The following is a 22,312-nucleotide window of genomic DNA, read 5'->3' on the forward strand; positions in this document are numbered from 1 at the left end:
TGGAGAGTACATCTTTCTTCACAATAATGGAAATAATCATAGAAATATGTATTTCTGTAAACACCATAATTTTTCTGATTATATTTCAAATGATGCAGAACACACTGATTCTCTCTGTTGTATTTATCTTATATGTCATTTACTCTATGCCAAAGATTATTTTAAATAATTGATAAATACCATCTCACTTAATATTAACAAATTGAAGATGTAGGTAAGATAATCTCTTTAGAGATGAGATAAAATAATCTCTTAATTTTTTTAATGAGAAAATTAAGGCACGAAGAATTTAAGCAACTTACACAAAATCAGAAACATTTGCTCAATTTAATGATTATATTAGATCTATAATATTCTACTATGGTTAGAAAAAGTATAATTCCCAAAGGCCTAGTTAAATTTCTTCAATTCTTTAATAATTTTTAAAATTTTTGCAGCACACATAACATGCAGACTCCCCAGATAAAAGATATAGCACTTACTAATCTATCTGATAACAGATATAATTAAACATGAATCAGCATATCTCTAGGAAAACATGTAATATATAATTTAATTATATGAATGTTCTATATTTATAAAAAAATATCAGTGATTAAATTTTTTTATCTTTATCAGATAGTGCACTGACCACAACCTTGCTGATTTATTTTATTATAATAATTTCTTCAATGATAATCTTTTCAGGTATCTGGTACAGGCTCTGGAAAAAATAAAACACTAAGTATTCTCAACAGATTCAATACTTCCTTCTTCTCTTTCTTTAGCTCCAGAGTCACAAAGCTATGGCACCGTCTATGCCTAACAACTGAGCTATTCCCAGAGTACTCTGTTTCTCACTTCAATGTTACTATAATCATATCAATGTCTGTTAGAAGACAGCATAGTTATAAAGAAATAAGAATATAACCCCAAAACTGTTTAAGTTAGAGGCTCTGGATTAACTCTTCTTCCCCACACTGGAACTTCCTTCCACTGTACGGAGCTCTACTAATATAATTTTTATTTTTATTATATTATTTATTATTATTATTTTATTTTACTAATTGTGTGTGTGTGTGTGTGTGTGTGTGTGTGTGTGTGTGTGTATGCGAATGCTCAGAAAATAACTGCCACTTTCATCAATCAAAGACACACATGATGAAGAAACCAACAAGTTATCCTCTGACCTCCATAGGCACTGTGGCATGTACACATACACACACACACACATACATACACATACACACACACACAATGAATAAATGAAATTAAAAGTTTTTAAAGAATTATACTGAAGCCTTCTCTAAATCTCCAAAACAAAATGACAAAATGTTTTAAAATTTTAGCTAATACCTTTAAATTAATATACCAAGAAATAATTTCGGAAATGAAATTGTATGACATTATTTTTTTATTTTCCTATTTATGAGCAACAAGAATTATTTCTAAATAAATGTTTAAAAAATGGGTTTATGCTGAGATATACTCCAGTAGCAGAACATTTGCCTAACACATGCAACGCCCTAGGTTCAAACTGGATTGAAAATATATTGGTTGTAATAAAAACAGAAAGACATAAAACTCTTACTTTATCGGGTGGTGGTGCACACCTTTAATCCTAGCACTAGAGAGGCAGAGGAGGTGGATCTCTGTGAGTTCAAGGCCTGCCTGGTCTACAGAGAGAGTTCCAGGATAGTCAGGGCTGTTACACAGAGAAATCCTGTCCCAGACAAAAAAAAAACAACAACAAAAAAAAACAAAAAACCTCTTACCTTATCTTTGAGAATAGCTGTGTTTTCTTTTGCCAGTTTTAGTTTTTCCTATTAAAAATAAATAGCAAATTATATATAACAATTGATACTATTAACACAATTAAAACAAACTTGTCAAAACATTTTCTAATAACTATTAAAGAATAAAACTCACTTCTATAGAGCTGTTATTTGATTTATCTTTTGATTCTATTCCCTCTCTCTCTTACACATCTGTGGAATAATTAGCAAGTTTCTTTAAGTTCTGAATCTCAACTTTCTAACTTGTAAAATGAAATAGATGGACAAAACAACAGGGTAAGGGCTATAGACAAGTAACTAAACAATAAAGAGTGGCAAAGAAATCCAAATTATGGTCTATCTTGAGAGATACAATCATCTTTTCCCCTAGATGTTAACAAAGTACATCTTAATGGTACTTTGAATAATTAACTCTTAACATGAAATAAAGATGAAGTATAAAATAATATGCTGAGAAGCAAAAATTCATATTAATAAGTTCCAAAAGTATACAAACTTAACAAACAATATCTAACTTTTGATAAACAGGATGTGTGTATAGAACAGCCAAGAAAAAAATGAAGAGACTATGATAAAAGTGTAACAAGCTAGACTGTAGGGTTTCTTCATTAGTTAAAATAGAAAAAAACCTAAGTCTTGCTTACAGAAATGAAAATGTATTTTGCTGCTGGCTAGTTTTATGTTAACATGACACAGTTAGAGTCCTTTTAGAAGAAGAACCGCAACTGAGAAAATGCCCCTACCAGGCTGGCCTGTAGGCAAGCCTATGGTACATTTTTCTTGACTGAAGATGTGGAAAAGCTCAGCCCATCATGAGTAGTGCCATCCCTGGGCTGGTGGTTCAGGAGGTGCGTAAGAAAACAGGGTGACCAAGCCATGGGGAGCAAGCCAGTAAGCAGTGCTCCTCTACAGCCTCGGCATCAGTTCTTGTTTCCAGGTTCCTGCCCTGCTTGAGATCCTGCCCTGACTTCCTTTGATAACAGACTGTGATATGGAAATGTGAGATGGAATAAACCCTCACTTATAGTCATGGTCTTTATCACAGCAATGAAAATCTTAACTAAGACAAATTGAACATTTTTAATATGACAATCATATATAAAACAGACTGGTGATAGCCTCCAGGAAGCATAAAGCCCTCAGAGAAACTAAATTCTCCTAGTGCACAGAACTTGAGACAGTCAAAACTTAATTTGCCCGCTCATGATACCTATGCCAGTATCATCCACATTGAATCATTCCCTTGTATAAACCATGCTATCCCTTCCACAATATTTCTCCTAAACAAAAGAACTCACTTCATTATGAAAGAATCTAGCAGTAAGCTGATTTAATAGTATGTATCTTTCTTAGTATGTATCATCTACCAGTGGTTAGCCTTCAGTTATACTGACAACTGGGATCTACTCTAAAGATCTAGAATATTGTACTCCTGGACAAAGCATATTTGTTAAACCAGTAATATTATAATTACTCTAGGACACCATGGCTTCTAGAATAAAGAGAAAGCACTCTCACAGCTACAGTCAAAACAACTATGAATTTTTCTGGTATAGATCATTATTACAGTTAGCTGACACAATGTGTTTCAAACCTGTGGACCAAATCATATACAAAAATATATCTCTGCTGGTGGATAACTGATCATGATCCCTTACTACCAAAGTGCCTAAAGAGGTCCGTGTCTAATATGATAAATAATAAAATGTGCCTAAAACATGTCTTGGTAAACAAGACTAACTTGAGATACCAAAGTAGAAAAGAACAGCCGTGTGTCTAAATTTTAAACATCAACTTACAAAGAAGGAAGGTTGTCTTATGGAAGTATTCTGCAATATCTGAAATAGTATCACAAATACATAGTGTATCTAACCTACTATTTGTGCACTGAGAATAAAACTTTCAGACCTAAGGTAATCAAACATAGAACTCTTACCTACCACTAATTCTTAGAGCACATAATGTTGAAACTTTATTACCAGTGAAAAGTGAAAGTATACCAGGGTTGGGAGACTAAAAGAATTAAACTGTGTCTAATTCATGAGCACAGGGGACCATAAACCTGAACTATAATCAATTATTTAAATCTTAAGTATACACTTTGAATAAACTGCCATATTCTCTGTACTAGATCTGGTCACAGAATAAAAAAAAGATGAACTGGAGATCTTAAAACTCTCTGTTCACAACAAGATAATAAAAAAAAAAAACTTAGAAGTTCTGAGTAAGATGATAAACTAGAGATTGTTTCTATGTGAGCTGATGAAGGAGAGAGAAATCTCATTTTGTCATCTACATGATTCATAGGGCAGTAGCCACATCTGATCTTGAGAAAGTCTACTTCTAAAAACCTAGGTACTCCAGGGACCTGAAGTCAGGGAATAGCCATAGGTCAGGAAGCCTCACTTACAGGGCCCAAGTACGAGAAGGCCCAGAATGACAGTTGTGGAGTAAAGCCAGACACTGACAATTCAAAGGATACAAGTGACAGAAAGCTCAGCTCGAGCTGAAGGTGCACAAGGATAGCCCAATATTCCTGGTGATGAACAGATTTTGAGTTTGATTATTCTAGGCCAGCAGATGGATTGAACTCTGGAGCCACCAATCTGCTATTCACTACTAAAGAGCTTGAGAACTCTGATGTACCAGGAGTATACAGGATACTCACAGTTCCATCTTTCAGAAAACCTTGAAAATACAGTTAAGTCCTTCACCTATACAAATCTCAATGTTGTGGCTGCTTCCCACACCTCCCAATCACTTAAGAAATACCTGCTATAAAAAACATTAACCACTGCAAGGATTTGATCTGAGGAGTCTTAGAGGGTGAAACAAGCTGCCTGGACCATAGGCGGCAAAGTTAAGTGTGGCTCACAGAGGCACCTCATATAGAAAGAAGAAAAAATACCATGTTGAAGATAGCTTTGATGAACTTCAGACTTTTGACCAATATCTACTTGTCAACAGTCCAATCCAAGATCACTACATCCAGCAAAGCTACCTTATATAAGCCAGGCAGTGGTGGTGCATGGCTTAAATCCCAATACTAGGGAGGCAGAAGCAGGCAAATCTCTGCAAGTTCAAGATCAGCCTGGTCTACACAGCAAGTTCCAGGACAGCCAGGGCTACACAGAGAAATCCTGTCTCAAAACACCAAACAACCCAAAACCTGACATGTAAAGTATGTGTCAAGACAAGCACAAACTAATACAATTCATGACCACTGCACTACAGTAGATCAAGGAACACTATACACATGAAAAAAAAAAAGACTGTCTCAATCAAGAAAGCACAGGAAAGAATAAATTATATGAGAATAAAAGATGAGCAAAGGAGAGCTAGGAAGGAATCCATCATTCCTATCACAGTAAACCAGCAAGCACTAATACTAGCAGAAAAAAAGAAAAGAAGGAACAGAAATCCAATCAACCAGAAAAATAGCAAGTAAATCACTGGAATTAGTGAAAGAAAAAAAAACTCTCAATATTTACTTTAAATGTGAATAGCTTCAATACACCAATAAACAAATACAGATTTGCTAATTGGATCTAAATTAAGTATATATTGTCTCCAAGACACATATATGACAAGTAAAGACACCTTCTAAGAGTCAAAGTTTGAAAAACAATATACCAAATAAACAGAAACCAAAAGCTAATTGGTATAGCTATTTTGATACCTGGAAAAGTATATGCCAAACAAAGAAGTCAAAAAAGATGAAAAAGGCCATTATATATTAATAAAAGGAACAAATCATCAACATTATATAACATTGTAATTATATATCCAAACACTGAGGTATCCAATTTCAAAAAACAAACAAAACCATAAAGGGTCAATACATCTTGACATAACATGAGTGATTTCAATATCTAACTTCCTCCACTACACGGACTATACAAAGTAAAAACCAGAAGATTTTTCAGCGTTAAACTACATACTATATCAAATAGACTTAGTTGATACAAAATAGTCCAACCAACAAATACAGAATATGCATTTCTCAGGAGCCCACTGAACCTTTTAAAAATGGCCACAAATCAACTCTTTCAAAAAAAATTATAACTGAAATGACTTTTTGTATCCTATCATGAAAATCCAATAAAACTAGAAATCTTAATAGCAAGAAACACTACATAAATACATGGAGACTGACATCTACACTCTAGAAGAAACAGTGGAATGCTGTGGGATGGTCTGTATGTCAAATTGCTCTGATTGGTCAATAAATAAAACACTGGCCAGTGGCTAGGCAGGAAGTATAGGCGGGACTAACAGAGGAGAAAAGAAAGAACAGGAAGGCAGAAGGAGTCACTCATGCCAGCCACAGCCATGACAAGTAGCATGTGAAGATGCCACGTGAAGATACAAGCCACATGGCAAGGTATAAATTTATGGAAATGGATTAATTTAAGCTATAAGAACAGTTAGCAAGAAGCCTGCCACGGCCATACAGTTTGTAAGCAATATAAGTCTCTGTGTTTACTTGGTTGGGTCTGAGCCGCTGTGGGACTGGCAGGTGACAAAGATTGTCCTGACTGTGGGCAAGGCAGGAAAACTCTAGCTACAGTGGAACACTAATGAAATTATGGGAAATGGTCAGGCCAAATGCATAAATCTAACAGATAGTAGGTAATATAATGTGTATTAAGACTTTAGTACAGTGAGGTCTTATTTGTATTTATTAAAGAGAAAAATGATTCAATACCCAGCATCTCAAAACAAAGTAAAATAAACAAAACTTTAAGAAAGCTCAGGTTTAATCAAGAAAATGAAAAGTAAAGACACAGAAGGATTATCTATTGAAAACTATAGGATAAAGCAAAGTATCAATGTTGTTACTACAGGTGAAATGAAATCAATTTACTCACCTATTTAATATTTATTAGAGACATACAAATTTCAAACAAGACAGAGATAAGACATAATCCTAGCCTTAAAAACTTGTGATATAACACAAAGTATATACATGTGTGTATGTATAAGAATACTTAAATATAATAAACTGACATTTGTGTGAAATTTTCCATAGATTGAAGAGGATAAAGGACTTCAGTATGGTACTAAGTTAATAAACTCACTGAGATTTCAAGTTGAAACTATACTTTACAAGGCTGTTGCAGAGTTAAGAGAACAGGTTTTGAAATCATGCAAAATATAACTAGGTTTGAATTCTAGCTATTCTACTTTATTATGTAATCTTTAATAAATAACCTAACCATTACAAAAGAGAAGACAGTAAATATTGCACAAGTTAATAATTATTAAGCTAGATATAAATACTCAGCAGAGTATCTGCCATACAAAAAGTTTAAAAAAGGAAATTTGGTATTTTAAGTGTAAGTCACAGTATCTTGCAAACTACAAAATATTAAAGATGTAAGACATTTTTCTATAACTTTAAAAAGCTTTTTAAAAACTCATATTAAATATACAAGCATTTACAATGAAATAATATTTCCTTTTGTGTGTGTTTCCAGTATTTTTTATTAAATTTTATCATTTATTTTACATCATGAACACAGTTTCCCCTCTCTCCTCTCCTCATGTTCCATCTCTACCCCTGCCTCCCCTCTGCCCCGACCCCCCAATCCATTCCTCCTCTGTTTCTGTTCGAAAAAGGTCAGGCTTCCCATGAGTGTTAACAAAGCACGGCATATCTGTGGTGGTATTGTGTTCCCCAAAATATTGTGTACCTTAATAAACTTATCTGGGGTCAGAGAACAGAAAAGCCACTAGTTAGGCAGTGATAGCACACGCCTTTAATCCTAGCATTCCAGAGGCAGAAATCCATCTGGGATCTCTGTGAGTTCAAGGCCACATTGGAAACAGCCAGGCATGGTGACTCACGCCTTTAATCCCAGAAAGCAAGACTTTAATCCTAGGGAGTGATGGTAGAAAGCAGAAAGGTATATAAGGCGTGAGGACCAGAAACTAGAAGTTAAACATGTGGCTGGTTAAACATGTGGCTGGTTAAGCATTCAGGCTTTTAAGCAGCAGTTCAGCTGAGAGCCACTGGGATGAGGACACAGAAGCTTCCAGTCTGAGGAAACAGGACCAGCTGAGGAATTGGCAAGGTGAGATAGCTGTGGCTTGTTTTGTCTCTCTGATCTACCAGCATTGACCCCGATAACTGGCCTCGGGTTTGATTTTATTAATAAGAACTTTTAAGATTCCTGCTACACATATCAAGTTGAGGTAGGACTAAGCTTCTCCCTTTTTATTAAGGCTGAGCAAGGCAACTCAGTATAAGGAATAGGTTCCCCAAAGCTAGCTCAAACACTAGGGACAGGCCCTAATCCCTCTAATAGGAGTCCCATATAAACAGACCAAGCTACACAACTGTCACATGTTTGTAGAGAAATCCACAGCCAAACACTGGACTAAGAGCTCCAAGAATCCTGTTGAAGAGAGGGTGGATTATACAAGTGATGGGGGTCAAGGTCATCAAAAGGAAACCCACAGAAATAACTAACCTGAGCTCACAAGCTCTGAAATGACAGCTAGGGAGCCTTCATGGGACTGACCTAGGCCCACTACATATAGCATTTCCTTTTTTTAAGAATTATTTTTAATTATGTGTACCTATCCAAATTGGGTATGTTCACTGGAGTGCAGGTGCCCACAGAGACTCTCTAGCATTGGATTTCCCTCTGGAGCTGCAGTTATAAGCAGCTGTGAGCTGTCTGGAGTGGGTCTTGTATCCTCTGCAAGCAAGTGCATGCTCTTAACTTGAGAATCATCTCTTCAACCTTGAGATAATATTTCTTAAACAAATACAGAATATTTGAAAACATTTCTATTCTTAAAAGTACATTCTTTTTTTTGAAAGTACATACTTTTTTAATGGAATGTGTTAGATGCTCACAGGTAAGTAGAGAACAGCAGTATTTTCTTACTACTAATTACCCAAATTTGTCAAATTATTTTATAATATGGCATTTATAAAAGACAATGTTGTACCAAAATCCTACAATTATCTTACATGTAATGTCACAAAACCTACTTTTTCTTCTCTTTCTATTTCAAGTTGCTTCTTAAGGGACACAAGTTCATTTCTGATATTAGATAGTTCAGTCTCCTAAAGAAGAAAATGATGAAGTGTGTTAGTGCTTTTACATATTTCTAAAGACAATGAAACTATAATCTAGTGCTTCAAATAAACTCAGTTCTAGAAAAAATTAACTCAGAAAATGTCCTTTTAAAAATCATACATGTAATCAGGTGGTGGTGGCACACACCTTTAATCCCAGCACTCAGGAGGCAGAGGCAGAGGCAGATGGATCTCTGTGAGTTCGAGGCCAGCCAGAGCTACACAGAGAAACCCTGTCTTAAAAACAAAACAAAAACAAACAAAAAAAACACCTCATTGTAGTAGAATATTATTTTAAGGTGTGATATTTTTGTTTATGTTGTATTTGTTTAACTCTGTGAAGCTGTGTTGCTGTGCCTGTCTATAACACCTGATGGTCTAATAAAGAACTGGCTAATAGCAAGGTAGAAGAAAGGATGGGCAGGGCTGGCAGGCAGAGAGAATAAACAGAGAGAGTAATCTGGGAGGAGGAGGAGGAAAAGGAGCAACCAGAGAAAGAGAAGGACTCCAGGGGCCAGCTACCCAGCTACATAGCAAGTCATGGAGAAAGAATAAAGTTTACAAAAGTAAGAGAATGGGAAAAGTCCAGAGGCAAAAGGTAGACAGGATAAATTAAGAAAAGCTGGCTAGAAACTAAGCCAAGCTAAAGCTGGGCATTCACAAGTAAGAATAAGTCTTTGCATGAGATTTATTTGGGAGCTGGGTGGCAGGCCCCCCAAAAAAGAGCCAAAGAACAAACAAAAACAAATCATACATGCAAAGGCTGGTAATGGAACATAACTAGACTCAACATAAATAAGCTTCAAGTTTTCCATAGTTTTCTCTAAAGGACTAAAACAGCATACGTATACATACAATAAATGCACATATACTCATATTCTCTTATTCTACCTCACTCTCCTGTCCAAATTTCAACTTTAAATTTAATTTAACTGACTTTTTAACATTTCTGTTGTAAAGACACTTTATGCTATAATGTAAAATAAACTGGAAAAGCATTTTACTAGGAAATAGGTAAAATCCTTTTAGATCGGGCTGGAGAGATGGCTCAGAGGTTAAGAGCACTGACTGTTATTCCAGAGGTCCTGAGTTCAATTCCCAGCAACCACATGGTGACTCACAATCATCTGTAATGAGATCTGGTGCCCTCTTCTGGCCTGCAGGCATACAGAACATTGTATACATAAAAAATAAATATAAATAAATCTTTAAAAAAAAATCCTTTTAGATCTAAGACTGTGATTCTACAGATCAAATACTATGGCTCTACTTAGTATTACTCTTTTTCCTAAATGCTGGTATTTTAAGAGTTGGCGTTTATTGTATTTATTCTGTCTTACCAAGGCAGCCTTCACTGATGACTGTTCTTGTTCTCTGCTTTTATAAAGTCCTAATTCTGAGTCTCTTTCTTCAACAATCTTATCATACTGGTGCTGTATTAAACAAAGAAAACATTTTAACCATATTAAAATGGAGCCAGGTGGTGGTGGTGGCAGCGGCGGCACATGCCTTTAATCTGGGCACTCAGGAGGCAAAGCCAGGCAGATCTCTGTGAGTTCAAGGCCAGCCTGGTCTATAGAGCAAGATCCAGGGCCGGCACCAAAACTACACAGAGAAACCCTGTCTCAAAAAACCAAAACAAAAAATGAAATAGATTATAATTTATAAGATTAGTATACTACACATTAAATATTTGAAAAAAGGGGCTGGAGAGATGGCTCAGAGGTTAAGAGCATTGACTGCTCTTCCAGAGGTCCTGAGTTCAATTGGTGGCTCACAACCATCCATAATGAGATCTGGTGCCCTCTTCTCACTTGCAGTCATACATGCTGTATACATAATAAATAAATAATCTTTTTTAAAAAATTTAAAAAAATATTTGAAAAAAACTATCATGATAAATTGAGTGAATATTTTCATTTTTCATATATATATTCTAACAACCTAAACAGTGAAACATAAGACAAGTTTTAGACACAATCCAACACAAAAACAAGAAATAGTTATTTTAATTGGAAACATTAAATTTCATAATTTAAGAAGTACAGCTGAGTTGGGTAAGCTCACCATGTCCATAAGCCATTCAGGAGGCTGAGGCTTGAATATCACAAGTTCAAGGCCAACCTGAGCTACAAAGTGAGAGTCTTGTTCAATATGAATATAACACCAAGATGTCTTAGAAAGGTGACTGGCTTGAAATCTATGATAGGAAACACAATACAAGCCTTGAAAATTTTTATCATAACCAAAAAAAAAAAAGGCTATTAAAGACTATTCAAGTCAGGTCAAAAGGATTTGCCTATCAGTTCGAAGAGGTACTCCCTGGACAAAGGAAAAACAATTTTTCAATATGGATTATGAGCGGCACTAGATTGAAACAGTATGAATTTAAATCTATTAGTTTATATATATTATTTAAATCTGCATTAAAATTCTTATTGATAAAACTTCATAGCAATGTTAGATTCTGGTTCCAATTTTTAAAAATTAATAGGTAAGGACAAGCTGCTTCCTCTCCAAATCTGAAGGAAAATGAAGTTTACCTAAAGAAGAATTAGTCAAACAATAGAAAAACAAAAGGTACTCACAACAAATATTAAGTCTTTCCCCAGGCTACAAAGATAGATCAGCCATTAAAGGTAGGCTCACAATTAAAAATATAAGTCTTTCATCTATTTATTCCCTTAAGAATTTGTTCAACATGGTAAATGTTAGATACATGTGAGAATAAGTGAATTAGTTAGAAATGTCCTGGGTATGTAGTTAATAAAAGATGGGAAGTGCTATGAGACTACTAAAAGAATATAGAAAGCCTGACTACTTCCACTTAATATAAATGATAACAAGATATTTACTGGAGGAAGTGACACCTTAGCTCAGCTTTGAATGGTTAAGATCAGAACTTAGCAAGATGGTGGTGGCGCAGAGCTTTAATCCCAGCACTCAGGAGGCAGAGCCAGCTGGATCTCTGTGAGTTCGAGGCCAGCCTGGTCTACAGAGCGAGATACAGGACAGGCACCAAAACAACACGGAGAAACCCTGTCTCAAAAAAAACCAAAAACCAAACACCAAAAAAGAAAAAGATCTGAACTTAGAGAAATAGGGGATCAATAATAGTCGAGCTATAATTAGTTACTGTTGTATAGAAAATAAATTCTTTGATAAATGAAGACTATCTTGAGCTCATCATTTTAATAGAAATATGCACTAGGAAATAATGTTTTAATAGAAGAAAGTTTATTGGGGGCTTACAAGTATAGATCATTAGAGTCTATTCCATCATAATGGGAAGCATGGCAGCAGACAGCTTGACACTAGATTAGTAGCTAAGAGCTTACATCCTTATTTGCAACTAGGAGGCAAATAATAATTTTATTATATTAAGTTACCTTGTGTTTTTCCATAAGTGCTACCATTTCAGCTATTTTATGTTGGCATCGTAAATCAATTTCTTTCTGTAACTTCACCGCTTCATCAACTGTTGCTTTGGCTTTCTCAACCTATAAAATTAAAAAAAAAGTTTTTCTTTTTATTTATTGGTGCTGGACTTTATACCAATTAAAAAAATCAAGGGCTGGAGAGATGGCTCAGAGGTTAAAAGCACTGGCTGTTCTTCCAGAGGTCCTGAGTTCAATTCCCAGCAACCACATGGTGGCTCGCAACCATCTGTAATGAGATCTGGTACCCTCTTCTGGCACGCAAGCAGAACACTGTATACATAATAAATAAATAAATCTTTTAAAAAAATATATCAATCTTTCTTTTTAGAAGCATATATTCTACTTACATAGAATATAAAACTCAAACAGCAGAAAATTCTAAACAAAATAAGTTTAAAAAATGTATCAAATTGAGTACATAGGGAAATGGGAGGGTCAAGCTGGAACAGGGACAGAGTGGGAGGGCAGGGAGGAAGATACCATGATAGATGAGGACATCATGGGAATAGGAAGAGGCAGGGTGCTGGGGAGGCTCTCAGGAATCCACAAGGTTGACCCCACCTTGGTCTGCTGGCAGTGGTCCAGAGGGTGCCTGGACCAGTCTACTCTAGTGACCAGCCTAGCAAATAACCTAGCTGTCATCATAGAGCCTTTGTTCAGTGACAGATGGAGGCAGATACAGAGATCCATGGCCAGGCACCAGGCTGAGCTCCAGGAATCCAATGAGAAAGAGGAGGGATTCTGTAGGCAAGGGACGTCGAGATCATGATGGGAGGATGTGTAGACATGACCGGCCACACTAGTGGAAGCTCATGAACTGTGGACTGGTGGCTGTGGAGCCCCCATGGGTCTGTACTAGGCCCTCTGGATACAAAAGACGTTTTTTTGGCTCAAACTGTTTGGGGAGCAACCAGGCAGGGGGATCAGGATCTGTCCCTGGTCCATGGTCAGGCTTCTGGAATCCAGTGCCTATGATATGACACCTTGTTGCACAGCCTTGGTGCAGTGGGAAGGGGCTTGGATCTGCCTAGGCTCAGTGTGCTGGGCTCTGCTGACTCACCATGGGAGAACTCAATTTGGGGGATGTGGGGATGTGCGGTGGCTTGGGAAAGAGGGCTGGAGGGTGTGTGGAAGGGGGATCTGTGGATAGTATGTGGAGTGAGTAGAAATTTCTTAGTAAAAAAAAATGAAAAAAAATTAATCAATTAAAAAAATGTATCAATTGTTTGGTTTATTTTAGTGTATTTCAAAAAGTAAAATGACTATATTATAAATACTCTACTAATTTTTGTTGTTGTTGTTTTCAAGACAGGGTTTTTCTGTGTAGCTCTGGCTATTATGGATCTCTATCTGTAGACCAGACTGGTCTTGAATTGAGAGATCCATCCACCTGTCTCTGCCTCCCAGAGTGCTGGAATTAAAGGCATCTACCACCAAAGCCCAGCAAAGGTACTTATTTTTTAAAGCTAATTAACAAACATTTTTAGCACAGTAAGTTCATAACATATTTAGGTTTTTCTACCTCTCCCGAAAGCTTTTCTTCAGCTATCTTTTTGACCTCAATTTCTTTCTGATAGTTGTCAGTCATTTCTTGAAATTTTTGTTTGGCACTTTCTAGTTCCAACTCTAATTTGTTGACCTATAAGTAAAGAAAGTAACATTAATTTTAATGAATTCCACAGATTACTAAAAAATATTACATACTAATTTGCAGAATCATGAAAGAATCATGGAAATTATGGCTGAACCATTTTCTTACATTTTTCATATACTGAGTGAGATGTGTTTCATCTTTCACAATCTATCTTGACTCATAAAATATGTATTTAGTCTTGCCAAGTAATATAATATCAACAGTCACAAATTTGTTTCAAAACATTTTCCTTAAAAATTACAAGTAATGCTCCATAAAAAAATATGTACAAGCTTCCACTGATATGTTCTATCAAATTCTATCAGCTTGAATTAAACTTTAAGTCCAACTTTCAGTAGCTTTCAGCCTTTCCTTCAAATGAAACATGTAAACATACTATATACATGAACTTACAAATACTAAGGCACATGAGAAAAAAGGTTCACCATGTCCCACGAAGTGATAAGGAGTGGCTGCAAAGAAGCAAGGCTGCTGGAAGCAAGGCTAATAGAGGACAATACACTGCAGCTACACCACCCAGAAAGGATCTCATAAGAAACAATGAATTGCTAAGTTTCTCAAATTAATCCCTTTTGCCATTTTTTTCTCCTCTCTTCCTCAGAGATTCTAATTACATATTTTAAATCACTTGGTGCTGGTTCTACAGGCCTGTAAAGTACTACTCTCTTTTCAAAAAATTTTTCTGTGATCCTTGAGATAGATGATTTCTACCTATACAGCTTTATTTTTACTAATATTTTATTCATTTTAAACATATATTATCAGGACCATATGAATTTTTTGTTCCATAATATATTCCACTTTTCAATTCAAAGTCCAACTTTTAGGTTATCTTAGGGGCATGTCTTAAATATTTTCATGCCACTAATGAGTATCTGTATTGTCTTCCACTTGGGGCTATTGTAAATAACACAGCTATGAAAATTTCTGGTAATTTCTGTCTCAAGGAATTCAGGTACATAATTACAAAATGTATCTACTGACTATTTTCTATATAATTTTAAGAAGTTTATGATAATTCTTACTTACCTTTATTAATGACAATATTTACATTCCTTGTTTCAAGTACTACTTGAAACAATATTATAAAATATTTTCATCCAAGTATTCACTTAATATGTTGACAACTACTGCTCTCCAATAAATATTTAAAAATATTTATTGAATACTTACTAAGTATCAATCATTGCCTAAAGAGAAAGATGACAAAATTTGGTCCTGACATCATAGGCTTACATTCTAGGGCTTTATATTCTACAAAGTTGATTGGTTTCAAACCCTTTTTACAACAAGATAACCATATTTTACAGTAACCTGCCTGCAAGATATAATGGTGACAACAGTGGCACATATGTTACAGAAGTAACCAGCCAGTTACTGATTGAATTTAAGGCCTACTACAGGAGCTAGAATCCACATCTGACTTGCTAAAGAAGCCAAGAACCTGAGACCTAGGCCTAGGGGAAAACCTAATACTATTATTCTGCTAAAGAAACATAGCAATAAATGACTCCTAATGACTGACATTCTGCTAGATCAATGCCTTGCTCAGCCCTCATCAGAGAAGACAGCTTCTTGCAATAGATGAGAACACAGAGACCCACAACTGTGAATATGCAGAAGTTCTGTACTCCTCAGTCTTAAATGAGATTTCATCAAAGCCCTCCCCAACAAGCCTCAGGGATCTATGAGGAAAGGGAAGCAGAAAGATTATGGGTCAGAGGTAATGGATGAAAGAAACAGTGTCTTTCAGTCACAATAGGAATAATGAAAATATGAACTAACAAAGATTGTGGGAATAGACACACAAAGCCTACACAAATTGGTTTAAGCCAGAGAGGGTCCCAGCACTGAGAGGGAAAAGTGGACATAGGTTTCCACCGCTAACCAAGAAATTATCCTCAAATGATATTGACAAAGGAAAAAAATAATTTTTCTCCAATGGAGTCTCACTGGGTTTATTAATACACTAGGTCAGGTCTCATGTCCACAAGTAGTTAGCCAATACAAAATTAACTCAATCATGTTTTTGTAAGCTTTTTATTACATTCTGCTTACTTTGAGCATTTTTTTGTCTTATTGGTCTTTTGCTCATATTTTGATTTCAGTTTTATAGGGTTTGTGTGTGCTTCTTTTTTTTTTTTTTTTTTAATGAGAAAGAGAAAAAGAACATAAAGTTGGGTCAGTAGGGAAGTATATAAGATCTAGAAAGAATTGGAAGGGATAAACATGATCAAAATGCATTATAGGAAAAAAATTAAAGAAAATACATATAGATTTCATGCTTAACTTAATTTCTTTATAATATATGGGTAAAGGAAGACACACACACATATATATATATACACACAGAGCATGCACACATATATTAAGTTGTTCACAAGATTCTGACCCAGCTAAATCACAATGAACAGTCTATCACACCTACAAGAATTAATCTCTTCAATCCCAAAAATATAACAGTATCTGAAGGTAAGCATTAAATTATAATATAGTATTTCTAACCCGTGTATCCACTAGTACTTAAAAAAACAAAATTAAAAATGTCACATACCTTTATTTCATATGCATTCAGTTGTTTGTTTTCTGCTGAACTTTTTTTTTTCAAGGCCTTATTCTATGGAAAGTTAATTACAGTTAATACTAAGGTGATTAAGACTTAAAATGACATGACTTACACCTAAATCACTAGAAATGAAAGCATTGCTCTTTAATACTATAGTGTAAATATTGGGATAATTTTAAGAATATTTGTTATTAAGAAAACCTACCTCCTGCTGAAGCTCTTCAATACACTTGCTTTTATTTTCAGCTTGTTTCCTTAAATTATTACACTGTAAAATTATTTTAAAATATAATTTTATTCAATAGTCTGGTCAAAATAAGCAATTTCAAATTAATAAAATATTGTATGATATAACATAAGGCTCACTTGTGATTTCAAAAATGATTCTGTTAATATAAAAATACAAATATAATCTGTCTTCTTTATTACTCGTTAATCTTTCATTCTCATTTCTGAGATTCTAATGTTATTAAATTTGCAAGAGAAGTATTAATATGATATTCTACCACCTGACAGAATTCCAATTCTTCCTACTGAAATACCAACTAAGCCAATTTTTTTTTTTTTTTTTTGGTTTTCAAGATAGGGTTTCTCTGTGTAGCTTTGCGCCTTTCCTGGAACTCGCTTTGTAGACCAGGCTGGCTTTGAACTCACAGAGATCCACCTGCCTCTGCCTCCCGAGTGCTGGGATTAAAGGCGTGTGCCACCACTGCCCGGCTAAGCCAATTTTTAATATCTTACTTATTTCATCTGAGTACATGCAGAACTGAATTAAAATGTATTAGTCCAAGGAACATCTTAAGAACCGTAAAAACAACACAGATTTCTATTAGGCCCTAAAATTCAGATATATAAATTGTTCTAATTCCCATTAGAGTAAAAGAACTCTCAAGAAAAAAAGTTCAGTCTCCTTCATAAGCACCAAATATTGTTAAAATTTTTTCTTGTAATACTTATACATAGCCACAGTTAATTAATATTCTGCATATAAATGAATTTTATATAGCATTGCTTTTTCTGTTTACAAGTGATTTTTTGTTTGTTTGTTTCTTGAGGAAGCGTTTCTCTGTGTATCCCTAGCTGCCCTGGAACTTGCTCTGTAGACCAGACTGGCCTCAAACTTACATGCCTATCTCTGCCTCCCAAGTGCTAGAATTAAAGTTGTGTGCCAACACCGCCAGGCACAAGTGATGTTTTTTTTTTTTAAAGTGTTTTCATAATTTGATAATACCTTATTTTCTAGTATCTTCATTTGCTTTTCTTTCTTTAAAACTTCACATTCAATGCTTCGAGCCTAAAAAATATAATTTGAAATCATATTTAAAGTGCTATTAGAATTTCATTTTCTAATGCATTTTAGAAATGAAATTATAGTTTTATATATTTATAAAAACACTTATCAGCTCATCTAGTTTATTCATTGTCCTTTCAAAAAAGAATATACCTTTCTGTGATATGTTAATTGCCTTGATTTAATATTTCACAATATATATGCATAAATTTTATATATATACACTGGGTTTTTGAGACAACATTTCTCTATGTAGTTCTGGCTGTCCTGGAATTTGCTCTGTAAACCAGGCTAACCTCAAATTCACAGAGATCCATCTGCCTCTGCCTCCTGAATGCTGGGATTAAAAGTGTGCACCATCACTGCCTGGCATAAATTATATTTTACATAAATCTTTATGTCATAAGTGTATCTAACAAAAGCATTTATATGAAGCTTGCAACAACTCAGTAAAATATAAAGGATAGGTATTATTACTTCTATTTTAAGAGATGAGGAAACTGAAGCTGAGATAGGTAAAGTATGTACAAAATAACTAAACTAAGGTAGTATACTGGAAAAAAAAGGGAGTGTAATTCAACTATATATGTCAAGCAAACTATCTAAAAATATTTATAATTTGAACTTCTAGAAAATGTTTTAATGATAAAGTCCAACCACAGAAAATAGAAATAAGCTAATATAGTCATCGTACATTTAATTTCATGCCTACTTATCAATATTTCCTTCTTGAAAAGATTTTTCCTATTACTTTTAAGTACATGTACATGTGTGGGCCTGTGCATATAAATGCAGGTACCCATGGAGTTCGAAGGATGAGGTCAGATCCCCCAAAGCTAGAGTTATAAGCAGCTGTGAGCTTCCCAATATGAGTGCTATAGAACCAGCATCCTCTGTAAGAGCATTACTTGTTCCTAAACACTGAGCCATCTCTCCAGTCTGCTTCTCACTAATATTTTCTACACTAGCAAAATAGATTGTAATTTAAATTCTTTATGTTCATGTCTCTGTCTCTCTGTCTGTGTGTGTGTGTGTGTGTGAGTGTGCGCGCGCACGCGCGCGTACACGTGTGAGATTGGATTGCTCACTGAACTTGAAGCTTATCAATTTGATTAGGCTGGCTAACCAAATGAGCTTCAGAGAGCACCTGTCTCCACCTTCCCAGGGCTGATTTCACTTTGTGTCACTGTGCTCAGCTTTCACGTGGGTGCTAGTAATCTGAACTCAAGGCCTCACATTTGCATGGTAAGCACTTTACCAAGTGAACAATCTCCATTGTCCCAGTCCCCCATACTTAAATTGCAGTGAAGTAAAATAACACAAAGAAAGAACCTTGAATGTGTCTGCTCCATCATAAGCCCTGAAAAAAATGTCAGCTTATCTTTAAACTATTCTAACAGTCTTTTATGACTTCTAAAAGGTAAATATAACAATTCTTAAGTCAAAACTCTTCACTATTCTTGAATTCCTAAATACATATTACTGAGGTAAATATCTTATTTCTTACCTCTACTTCTCCACTCTACTCTCTACCCATCTTCATCTTCATCCAGTATCCCTACTGTTACTAATTTAACCTCTATCTTTCAGCCACAATAAATTTTAATTGCTTAAATTTGTCAGTCTTTCATACTTCCAGGGGTTTCCCAAAATAAATTTTTTAATTTGGAATATTCTTCTTCTGCATGTTAAACCCTACCTTCTACTAATTTCTGTTAACTTAAGTCAACTGAATGTTTCTTCTAGAAAGCATGCCCAGCCGAGTGGTGGTGGTGGTGGTGGCGGCGGCGGCGGCGGCGGCGGCGCACACGCCTTTAATGCCAGCACTCGGGAGGCAGAGGCAGGCAGATCTCTGTGAGTTCAAGGCCAGCCTGGGCTACCAAGTGAGTTTCAGGAAAGGCGCAAAGCTACGCAGAGAAACCCTGTCTCGAAAAACCAAAAAAAAAAAAAAAAAAAAAAAAAAAAAAAAAAAAAAAAAGAAAGCATGCCCAGTTTTACTAAGTTTTGATTAAATGCTATTCTGTGTGCTCAAGTAATAGAATCTACATAGAGGACCACACCAGTGCCCTTCCTTTAAGGGACTCCTTTATTGTAAACTCCATAGTAATTCTGTTCAGATTATCTACTAGCCACAATGACCAGTTTAGAAATAAGTAGGCTAAACAAGACTAGTCTTCCATTTTTTTCAGTGCTTTTAAGACACTTTTTAGTAGCCTTCCAAATGATTCTATTGTCTTTCATATCTCCTCAATCCATAAGTATTAAAACATTTTACTGCCCCAATAAAACTTTAGACTACTTTTGCTGACCAAAGTAAATGAAATATAAAATCAGCATGTAGAACAATACCCGGGACATAGTTGGTGTTAGATAATACTTGAATGATTGAAGGAGCCTTCATAACCAAGCATGGTATTTCAACTTTAGCACAATTTTCCCCCACTCACTCTATATACAATATATACTGTGTAATCATGTGATCATGTAATACTTTATACTCTCATAGTTTTGTGACATTTTATCTCAGCTTGTTAAAACCATACTCAAGGTACAACACAGTCTTTTTATTTTATTTAGCATGAGACTTTAATTTATCCGAGAAATATAAGTTAAATGTTCAACATTCAGCGCTACAGAGATGGCTTAGCCTTGGCTGCCCTTCCAGAGGAACTGGGTACATTTCTCATCACCTACTGGCATCTCACAACTATCTGTAACTGCAGTTCCAGGGGATTTCTGGCCTCCATGGGCATCAAGTATGCACAATTCAATGCACAAATATTCACACAGGCAAATACTCACACATAAAATAGAAAAAATTTAAATGAACGTTTTTTTAATATGTTTAGAATTATAGGACTATTTCTTACAAATATAGATCATAATCAAAACAACCCAACTTAGGCCATATCATTTAAGGATTTTATGTGTTTTGCTTGTATGTGTATGTACCACATGTATTCAGTGTCCACAGAATCCAGAAGATGGTATCATATCTCACACAATTGGAGTTTCAGACAGTTATGAGTCATGTGGGTCTAAGAACTGAACCTAGTGGTCTTTGGCAAGAGCAGCAAGTGCTTTTAATGACTGAGTCAGTTCTCTAGACTCCCTTAACCCATATTTTAAATGTTAATAACTTAGTACCTAGATCACCAGCTATTTATATAATAGTGCAGGTCACTTTATTGTCTGTATTGCTTTTATGATTTAAATTTTTTAATCCAATCTGTTTAATATAACATACATTCTCTTCACTCTTGTCCAATTTACATTTAACTTCCTCTCCTTGCTGTATAAACTCTTTTCTTGCTGATTCCAATTCATCCCTAAAAGAAAATACAATAGCATCATAATCCAAACCATATTTTGATCTCCAAAGATTTTTTTTTTAATGATTGCTTATTAATTTTTTAGGTTTGAGTTCTCATTTTGACTGGTAATTTTTCATGTATGGCTATTAACAGGTACATTTCTATTCCCACATTTAAGTTACTGTACATATTTATCCTTAAATTATATGCATCTTGTCATCATTTTCCTACTTTTAAAAAACCATAGGAATATTTCATTTTTATCTTTTCATCATTCTAACACATATATAAAATGTTATATAAATAAATTAAAAACATAAGTACACAGGAAACAATTGTGTAGCTGCATCTGTTTGAGGGGCCCCTGGCAGTAAGATCAAGATCTATCCCTGGTGCATGAGCTGGCTTTCTGGAGCCCATTACCTATAGGGAGAGGCTTGGTTCTGCCTCAAATGAATGTACCAGGCTTTGCTAACTTCCCATGGGAGGCCTTACCCTTTTGCAGGAGGGGATGCGGGCGGGAAGCTAGGGGGCAGCAGGAAGAAGAATGAGAGGAGGATCTGTGGTTGGTATGTAAAATGAATAAAAAAAATTTTAAATAAAAAAGTACAATTTATTTTAATGATATTTACATACACATATACCATTGTACATAGAGAATCTCCAAAAACATAAAGAACAGTGATGCTTTAAGTGAGGGAAACTAGACAGCAGAAAGTCAAAAAGCAAAAGAAAGATACTGTTTTTCCTCAATGTGCTTCTTTGTCCCTTGGAATTTTGTATTATATTCATGTATTACTTTAAAAAATATTTTCATTAAAATCTTGTATATTACAAATGAAAATACTGGTGACTGTATCAGCAGGCACTTGAAGACATTTTTCTAACTATAGTTTTACTTTGTATCACTATTATACTGGCAATATAATAAGTGATTTGACCTTTCAAAAACTGAATCCAGGATATATATTTTTTCTTAAAATTTTTCATATGTACTATTTGTTTACTTATTGAGAGAAAGAAACAGAGAAATACAATGTGTGTTTTCAATAATACATGTATGGAGCTCAGAGGGCAACTTCTAAAGGTCAGTTTTTTCCTTCCACCATGTAAATTCCAGGGATTTGACGCAAAACATCAGGCTTAGCAGTGAGTACCTCTACCACTGAGTTAACTCAC

At 35.1% G+C, this 22,312-nt stretch overlaps 1 protein-coding gene across 2 annotated transcripts in view; it reads right to left on the reverse strand.

Annotated features, from left to right (window-relative positions):
- Sycp1 (synaptonemal complex protein 1) overlaps positions 1-22,312 on the reverse strand; it is a 103,213-nt gene that overhangs the window by 14,814 nt on the left and 66,087 nt on the right. For both annotated transcript variants that reach the window (XM_037206945.1, XM_028877272.2), the window contains 9 exons: positions 21,067-21,148; positions 17,760-17,822; positions 16,734-16,796; positions 16,517-16,579; positions 13,831-13,947; positions 12,258-12,368; positions 10,209-10,301; positions 8,782-8,856; positions 1,755-1,802 (listed from right to left, as the gene is read on the reverse strand). In XM_037206945.1, coding sequence (XP_037062840.1) covers positions 1,755-1,802; positions 8,782-8,856; positions 10,209-10,301; positions 12,258-12,368; positions 13,831-13,947; positions 16,517-16,579; positions 16,734-16,796; positions 17,760-17,822; positions 21,067-21,148 — 715 coding nt within the window. The remainder of the gene's footprint in view (positions 1-1,754; positions 1,803-8,781; positions 8,857-10,208; positions 10,302-12,257; positions 12,369-13,830; positions 13,948-16,516; positions 16,580-16,733; positions 16,797-17,759; positions 17,823-21,066; positions 21,149-22,312) is intronic.

The sequence above is a fragment of the Peromyscus leucopus genome, chromosome 6, assembly GCF_004664715.2.
Source record: "Peromyscus leucopus breed LL Stock chromosome 6, UCI_PerLeu_2.1, whole genome shotgun sequence".
Lineage (NCBI taxonomy): Eukaryota > Metazoa > Chordata > Mammalia > Rodentia > Cricetidae > Peromyscus > Peromyscus leucopus.